The sequence below is a fragment of the Jaculus jaculus genome, chromosome 4, assembly GCF_020740685.1.
Source record: "Jaculus jaculus isolate mJacJac1 chromosome 4, mJacJac1.mat.Y.cur, whole genome shotgun sequence".
Lineage (NCBI taxonomy): Eukaryota > Metazoa > Chordata > Mammalia > Rodentia > Dipodidae > Jaculus > Jaculus jaculus.
In genome coordinates, this window is record NC_059105.1 from 67,091,479 (window position 1) to 67,100,137 (window position 8,659).

The 8,659-nt window shown below is 53.4% G+C and overlaps 1 protein-coding gene and 1 long non-coding RNA gene across 3 annotated transcripts in view; one reads left to right on the plus strand and one right to left on the minus strand.

Annotated features, from left to right (window-relative positions):
• Window positions 1-5,891, plus strand: part of LOC123460116 — a 7,208-nt gene extending 1,317 nt beyond the window's left edge. Inside the window, exon 2 of the long non-coding RNA XR_006636792.1 lies at window positions 3,453-5,891. This is a non-coding gene — a long non-coding RNA (uncharacterized LOC123460116). The remainder of the gene's footprint in view (window positions 1-3,452) is intronic.
• On the minus strand, window positions 2,550-7,472 carry Dlx1 (distal-less homeobox 1). 2 transcript variants are annotated; one of them, XM_004660343.2, is made up of 4 exons: window positions 7,361-7,472; window positions 6,243-6,919; window positions 5,360-5,559; window positions 3,913-4,302 (listed from the first exon to the last, which is right to left on the minus strand). In XM_004660343.2, exons 2-4 carry the CDS (start codon window positions 6,553-6,555, stop codon window positions 4,048-4,050), a joined length of 768 nt encoding a protein of 255 aa, XP_004660400.1. In that variant the 5' UTR covers window positions 6,556-6,919; window positions 7,361-7,472; the 3' UTR covers window positions 3,913-4,047. The 2 variants fall into 2 exon arrangements, with proteins under 2 accessions (XP_045003430.1, XP_004660400.1); XM_045147495.1 differs by lacking the exons at window positions 5,360-5,559; window positions 7,361-7,472 and having other exon boundaries at window positions 2,550-4,302; window positions 6,243-7,027.
• Between the last annotated feature and the right edge of the window lie 1,187 nt (window positions 7,473-8,659).

Consider the following 8,659-nt stretch of genomic DNA (forward strand, 5'->3'; position numbering starts at 1 on the left):
GACTGTTCTTTCTGCCCCACCCCCGCCCCTGCCCCCCCCCCTTTCGAGCTAGTGTGTGTGAGAGAGGAGATAGTAAAGAGGTATCTGTTGTTTGGCAATTTTGCTAAGTCTGTCTTCATTACTTTGCTGCTGTGCATTTGCTAATTTGGAGGCCCGGCCATTGACAAGCTTGCTCCATACACCTGCAAGCAATTTGCCGGCTCCGGTACCGGAGAATTGCAGACATGGCAGCTCGCACCTATTTGATTTTTTTTTTTTCCTTTTCTCAATGCACAGCAAATTTGGCTTTCAGTGCGTTATCTCTTTTGTTAATGCAAAAAGATTCCCTGGGCGAAAAAATTGCTCATAATTACCAGAGAGATGGGGAAACTGCATTAGAATAAATAAACCTGAAATTACTGTAATTATGTTGTGTTTGATGGGCCCGGCTTGTAATCAAGAAGAGAATACAGTGAAATGATGCTGACCCTCTTGGGTTTGCAGCTGTACGCGCACTTTGGGGTCTTTTTTTTTGCAGAAAAGAGTCATTTTGATAATCATTAAGCTGTGTGTAACCTATTTCAGAAGTGTTTTAAAATGAGGTTCACATTTTTTGAACAAGGGAAAAAAATCCCAAAATTGCATTTTGCCATTACAGACTCATACATAAGGAAAGGTTGTGTTTTCTAAGTGACAATTGTTAAGACATAATATTCGAAATCAGTATTTAATCATTATAATGAGGTATTGTTTAAATATAACCACCTTTAGATTATTCATAGTTTAATTAATATACTCATTATGAAAATCTTTGAATCAGATATTTGATGAACTACTTGTCAGTAACAAGGCAGCATTAATTAGGCCTATATTGAGATTAACATTTTTTAAAAGTACAACCGCTCATAATTATAATAGAGCCTAACTAACGACCGCCTTCCTTGAGCTAAAACTAATAATTTCTCTATTTGAACTGTTAGCAAGAGATTATTAAATTAGTATAAGCTAATATCTCAAAGCAGTAAGATCGGCTTGACCAAACAGATTTTGCCCGTGGCTTGAGCGGTTTAGCCCTGGGGGTCCTGTGGGAGACCCAAGTCAGATGTGTAAGAAAAGTTTCCTCGCTAGCGAAGTCAAAGTCCCATGTGAGCGGGAGGGAAATGATCCCAGCCAGACCTGCGCTTGCACCCCTGAGCCCACCGGCGAGGTTGTCTCCCTCTCGATTTTGCAGCGGGTCTGTCCAGCGCACACCCGGGCGCGATCTCACCCACCAGCGAGCGCACTCAGTTCTGATAGCCGCTGGCAAAAAAGAAAAGTCCCAATTTCAGGCCCAGAAAGGGCCTAGAGGTCCCCGGCTCCATCCTGGCCCTAACTCCCCCGTTTCTTACACACGCACACACACACACACACACACACACACACACACACATACACACACGCATACACACCGCTCCCCCCAGCCGCGCTTCTTCCTCCTCCCCTTCCCAAAAGGGCGTCGGAAGAGCACCGCGCATCTGATCTCTCACCAGCACCAATTGAAAAATGGGTGCTTGTCACAACACAGATCACTGCCTTCCCGGCTCTGCTCCCCACTGCGCGCCGGAGAGAGCCCCCCTAAAGGCGGAGGGCCAGCCCCCGCAGGCAGCAGGGTTGAAAGTCGGTGTCTGGAGACTAGGAGCAAAACAGCCAGTCCTGGCCCGCTGAGGTTGCACCTAGGGCTGGGGCGCAGGCCACCCGACCGAGAAGGGATTCGGTCTGGTTTGAGCCTTGGGGCGGGGTGGTCTTGGCTCTTCTGGAGCGAACGGAATCACAGTGTTCTACCGGGAAGTGGTGTTCCCATAACGGCCTCGCTTCTGGACGTTAGGGCTGGCGTGACAACGATGCGCTTGGCTTTCCGTCAGCTCTTAACCCTGCGCTTGAGCATTCCATTTTGAGGGTATGCACAGAAAAAAGAAATTCCGCCCCCCACCCCGTCATTACGCAGGAATGGGTCATTCATGCTGTGGAGGAGCCCGGGTGACTAACTGAGATGTGCCCTGTTCCCAGAGCTCAGTGATTGATTGGGGAATGACCTGGAAGACGTGTCCTTCCTGTCCCTGCCCGATAGCTGACCGAGCCTTTCCAAAACGGGATCCAGCTCCGACGCCGGTCAAGCGAAAACCGGCCAGGCTAGGGGCTAAGCAGTGCATCTGCGGTCCCAGATTCCCGAGAGATGGTGACCATGAGAAAACTACAGCACCAAGTCTGCTGTCTTTGGATTCTGCTTTCCTTTCTCAGACGCCTTTAGGTTCCTGAGCCTGGCTTTGCCCTGACTGCACCTGTTCCGGGGTGCCCTTCCCCAAGCCTTCCCCACACTCCTACCCTTCTAACTGAGGGAGGGATCAGACACCTTAGAGGCCAAGGTGGGAAGCCGGAAGGAGTCAGGGATATCCCCTGCAGGCCTTGACACCTTATCTTTGGAATCAGGATCCCCCCATCTGTTCCAGATAAATGTATGTGCTCATGTTATTGTGCCTGAGGCGGAAGTCTGGTGGGACCCCTTTCCCTCCACAGAGCACAGGAGACAGTACTTCTTTCTTGAAACCATAGTTTTACTGTCTCAAAGAAACTTTATAACTTATTTACAAAGTTCTTTCCCCCCCCCCCAAGATACAAAGCAATAAGTTAACATTCTCAATATAAAACTAAACTTTGACATAGAGAACACAAAACACAGTTGATTTCAATTGGTCACATTTTCCAAATTTCACAAGTAAAATGTCAAGATTCTCATTTCACAAAGCATCTGGTTTTACAGCCACACAACAGAACAGAGAGAAGCTAAGCTGTGCAACATGTTTACAGAACAATAATAATAATAATAATAATAACGATAATAATATGTACAGCGATAAGATCAGATCCTACACTGGAGACTGGCGCTTTCAGAGTGGTGACTGGCATTATCCTGTGGTTGAGCCACTGGGGATTGTTGTAAAGCTGCTTTTTGTCTTACTTTAAAGTGCCCTGAAATTAGGGGCTTGCATGTGCCTGACTTTTCTCTCTGCTGCCCATGGAGCCCTCTCTCTTGCTACCCAAATTAGGATTTCCCTTCTTGTCTAGGCAAAGGGTCCAAGCGTTTCCTCCTGAGATGACAAAATCGTGTTGGCTTCACTTATCTTTCTTCTGTTACTTATTCTTTCTTTTCTTATGTAGTATTTTTAATATTATGGGATATGTAAAAAAATGCAAATCATTCAGCTTCAACCACTCCATACCAGCAAAGTACAAAAGTTACTGTACAAGTTAAAAATCACTACCTCCTCCTCGTTTGCTTTCTGGTGCATTAAAAGTAAACAGCATGTTTGGACAGCGCGCTCTTGGCATGCGCCCCCCCCCCCAAACCTGGAATTGGCCAACACATAGCCTCAGACAAAGTCCGTTTTCAATAAATAAAACCCCTTCCCTCTGATTTTTCCCATTTCCCAAACAAGCTACACAGATGGCCAGGCAGGGTCCAGAAGAGGGCCAGAAAGGAAGAAACGTCCCAGAATCCCAAGATGGGCGGCCTGGCAGACCGCGTGTGGCTCAGACCTGGTGCCTTTTTGCAGAGGCCGCAGAATGAGGACAGCAGACATACAAGGACCTTGACTCGGCGCACGGACAGGGAAAAAGGAGACAGACTGACAGAACAGAGAAAGAGCTTTTGCTTTTTCTACATTGTGTGTGTGTGTGTGTGTGTGTGTGTGTGTGTGTGTATTTTTCCTGATAGTCCCACAAAGCTGAGGATCGGGTGGGGTCCAGCAGGTTTGTCTTGCTGCTTCTGCTGTAGGGTGGCAGTGCCTTATGCTTTGAGGTCACTCTGTTGTGACCATGGCCCAGGTCCAGGCCAAGAGCACAGGAGCTGGGAAATCCACCAGGCCAGACCTGCGCAGAGGAGGCAGCTAGCCTGCAGCCATCACAGTTCCATCTTTCCCTCGGAGCCCTCCTCCTCCAGGCCCAGGGCACACAGACGGGGTATAAACCTGAAGGCAGGAGGGGCCGGGCCAAAGGAGCCAGGAGGAGGTGGGTGGGCAAGAACTGACAGCCTCACATGAGCTGAGGCTGCTGCATAGCTTCTTGGTGTGCGGAAGGGTACCACGAGGTGTAGCTGGGGATATAGGAGCCCGCGCTGCTGCCTGAGCCCTTTCCGGAGGAGGAGTTCGGGTTCCAGCCAGGCGGTACCGGCGGGGAGCTGGCGGACAGAGCCCGGCCGTTTGCAAGCGCACTGCCCTCCAAAGCCGCCCCGCCTTGCTTCATCAGTTTCTTGAACTTGGAGCGCTTGTTCTGGAACCAGATCTTGACCTGCAAGATCGGACAACAACGTGACTGGGCTGCGATCATTGAGCCCACCACCCGGGTCTCAAGGAGGAAAGGACGGCTGTAGAGAAAAGTAGGAGTCCTCGCTGACCGCTGACCGCCCGGCCCCAGCTAACAGCTCCATGCTGGAGGAGCAGAGGGACCCAAGCCAAGGGCTAGAAAGTTGGACACCCCCTGCCAGTGGCTGACAGGGGCAGTTCCCAGCGAGCCCCCCCCCCGGGGGGAGGAGTGACAAGAGACCCAGGAGTTCCTAGGCCTGGGCCCACTAGCAGGTCAGAAGACGAGGCGCCAGCACAACACTACACAATTCCAGTGCCGTAACAATAAAGGAATCAAAACCCTGGATAGGAGTGAAGGACATGTATTTGCCATTCAACTGCCTTCTCTTTACACCGTCCTTTCTGCTCTCCAGTGAGTTACGGATTGGCTGTGGAAGCCACAACATTTTGTTAAACTTTTCTTTGGACTCAAGCCAACTTTTCCCCCTTAGGTCTGTTTGCTTTGTGAAGCTACGGGCGGGACGTTTGGAAATTCACCGAGCAGCGGTCGGAACACCTACAACTCCCTAGAGTTTTAGAGAAATTCAAGGAGGAAAATCTCGTTTCTTCTCCAAGGTCTGGGACTTGGGAGGCGAGAGTAGAAGCCAGTTTGCCCGGAGCTGCCCGGTAAGGAGGAGGAGAGCAGGAGCCAGAGGCCCAGGCCCCGAGTGATTACCCACACACTTTAAAGGCAAAGGCGGGATTAAGTCCCTCTTCCATTGTTCCAGTTGTTCGGCACGTGTGACCTCAGAATCCCCAAACAAAAAGTCCCAGGAAAACCTCCCTGAGCCCTAATCAGACCGTGTAGAGACCAAACTGCAGACGGGCCAGGGGATTGGTAGGGACCAGCTAGAGTAGACAGCACGAGGGAAGAAGGGGAGACCCTGAAAGTGGGGTGGGAAACACACCCTGTCACTGACACCCCAAACCGTAGGCCCAGTGAATGAAGCCCAGGCTTCTGCCGGGTAAAGGCCGCTGGGCACAGCGGCGCTGGCTAGAGGTACCTGAGTCTGTGTGAGTCCCAGGGAGGCCGCGAGCTCCGCCCTCTCAGGCAAGGCTAAGTACTGAGTTTGCTGGAACCGCCGGTTCAAAGCCTGCAGCTGCAAGCTGGAATAAATTGTCCTGGGTTTGCGGATCTTTTTCCCCTTGCCATTGAAGCGCACTTCACCGCCTTCCACCACCGTGCTCTTCTCGGAGTCGGCCCCTGCAGGGACAAGCAGAAGAGGGGGCTGTCGTTAGAACTTGGGGTTGTCATTAGTGCGGAGAGGTGAGGGCGAGCGGCCGCGGGCGGGTGGACGGGCTGAAGCAGGGCCCGACCAAGAAGGTTCAAGAAAGTCTGAAAGCCTGGGAAGTGATCCCTCCACGTCCGAGGGCCACCCTAGCTGCTTGCAGGCGGGATGGGGCCATTCCTAAGAGCACAGCTATTGCCTTTGCAGGGAAAGTTTGCTATTTTTTGCAGGCGGTAGTTGAGGTTTAATTACCCTTAATTGCGTACATTGTTTATAGCGCTACGCAATAAATAATTACCGAGACTAATACGTGCACATGTGGGTTTCTCTTTTCCAGCAAGGCATTGTGTGCTCTGTACACCGAGCCGCTCAGAGGCCCAGGAGACGCTCTCGGATTTATCCTTTGCTGAATAAGTTGCAAATTGGGTGGATTTTTAGGTTTTGTTTTTGTTTTTTTTTTTTTTTCCTTTTCAATGACAAGGATGCACAGATTGATATCTGAAACCTCTGCTGATTCCGCACCCTCCCCACCCCCACTCTGCCTCTCACGGCCTCTCTAGTCTCTCTCCACTTTTTGGCTTTTCTCTTCCTCCTCCCCTTCTCCTCCTCTCGCCCGTTTTCCTTCCCTTTGCTCCCTGTCCCTGGCAAGCGCACGTACCTGGGTCCTCCAGGCGGCTCTGGGCGAGGCTGGCGCTGCCTGGGTAGGACTGCACCGAACTGATGTAGGGGCTGGACGCGTGGCTGCTCACCGAGTTGACGTAGGGGTAACCCAGCGGTCGGGAGAAGGACGAGGCCGAGCTGTAGGCACCGTCGGGCTGCGAGTGGCCCGCCGAGTGTAAACAGTGCATGGAGTAGTGCCCGTGGGACATGGGAGAAGGAGACATTTGCTGGTTGGGCGGCCCAAACTCCATAAACACCGCCTTGCCCGACACGGGGCTGTTGAGACTTTCTGGCATGGTAGTCATGGTCATCTCTTCTCGCGGGGCCTGGGTGTGGGTCTCTCTCCTCTGCTTCCCTTTTGGGGGTCTCTATGTTTCTCAGGACAGGAAGGAACCCAATTTAAGCGGAACAGGGGTTTTCACTTTCCATTCATAAGAAAATGGAGTTTGTCTCTTTGAAAAGTCTAAGCATGATGCTGCCGAGCTCCCCAAACTCGGTTCAAAGCTTTGACTCAGCCAAGGTCATAAATATTCATGAGCTGGCGGTGCTGATTGGTCGGCTGTCTTGCATAATCATCGGGGATTGGTCCGAGAGGCTCCGGCTCCGCTGGACTAGAGCGGGCGACGCGGCCAGGCCTGGGGAGAGACGGGTCCACACTTCCCGGCCCCGGCTCCGCTGCAACAGAGCGCGCAGTGCGGGACGCACAATGGACTGCGGCGTCCGCGCTGGGACCTCGGAGGAGCCCGGACCCTTGAGCCTCCCGCCTCCCTCGGGTGCTTTCTCTCTCCTCCCCACCCCCAGAAGCCAACCAGCGGCTCCCCACCGTCGCCCTCCCTTCACTGTCCCCACCCTTCGCCCGCCTCCAACTCCGGAGACCTGGGACCGCTTCTGGTCGCTGCCACCCAGTCCGGTGCTGGGCGCCGCTCCAGTCTGGCCGCGGCCTCCGGATGGCGGAGTCGCGCCCTGGGGCGGCGCCCAAGGCAGCCGGCAGTGCTCCCGAGGCGTCCAGTGCCTAGCTCAGCAGCCTTCTGGGGCCGCGCCTCCCCGACCCCGGGTCCGCTGGGCCACATCCCCGGTGTCGGGGTTTGGGGGGACCCTCCGGCCCAACTCACTCACTCGGCCGCCGACCCGCCGCCACCGCCGTTCCCAGGGGCGCGCTGGCATCTCTCCGGGCCCGGCTGGCCACTCCAGCTCGAGGCTGCACGGGTCTGATCCAAGAGGAGCGCGTGGAGAGCAAGAACCCGCGCTTCTCCTCCCAGGAAAGGCGGCTGCACCGCCTCCCTCCCCCAACACACACCCCTTCTTTACTCCCAACCTTCTGGCTTCCCCCTCCCTTTTCCCATCTCCCCTCCCCTCCCCCTCCAGCCCAGCGCCCGGGGCTCAGTCGCCCGGAGGGCGCGGCGCAGCGTGGAGCCCAGGGCCCGCAGGCTAAGTGTCGTGGGAGTCCGGGAATGCCAGGTGGTCGTTTTTCCGGCCTCCTGGGGCCTGGCAAAAAATACCCCGGGATTCGTAGTCCTGGAGGGGGAGAGTACCGAACCCCGCAGCACAAGCAGACCTGTGGTAGGCTCGAGGATTTGTGTAGACGCGCCTCTCGGTCGCCCAGTATCTTCCTCACCTCCAGTGGCCAAAGCTGGAGTCGCCGCAGCCCAAGGTGGTGCGGTGGGGGGGGGGGGTACCGGGGGAAGGACAGGCTGCTCCAAGCTAGATCCCGCGGTCTTCTAGGGGTGCTAGGTACAGAAAAGCTCACAAAAGACCCCCCTACTTCTGCACCCGCAGCCACCACCACCACACGGCCACCCCCTTGCGGCGTGGCAGACCGCGTTGGTGGCTCCTGGCTGCTGGTTTCCCCCATCCCGCCAGCCCCACGGTGAATCCCAAATTACTTTGTTAGGTAATTAGAAAGTGTTGATAATTATTTCTTTCATAATCTAGCTGTGTGACGAGACCGGGGAAACGATCTCGTGAAAGTTCACACGTGCAGATGTATTAGTTACTGATTCATTTGATTAAATGGTAGTCTCAAGTGCTCAGATCCGCAGCTGAAGGCGCCCCATTAGCATAACACTGATGTTTAATTTTCATACGCATAATTAGCCATATATTTAACACTAATAGCAACATGCAGCCTTTCAGCGTTAAACAGCCCGGGATTTGATCTGGCCTGAGCTGAACCTTCACCGCGGCACCTTCCCCTGTCGGGAGTGTGCGGTGATCACAGGACAAACCTCTGTAATCAAGCACATTTTGGCAGAGGGAACACCAATAAAAATGAACATTCAAAACAAATTATATCGGTGCTGTCGTTACAAATATGAGCGCAGGGTGTGGTGTGTGTGTGTGTGTGTGTGTGTGTGTGTGTGTGTGTGTGTCTTTAACTTCTGCCCGCGGGATTCCTCTTCTTTGATTTTAGGGTAT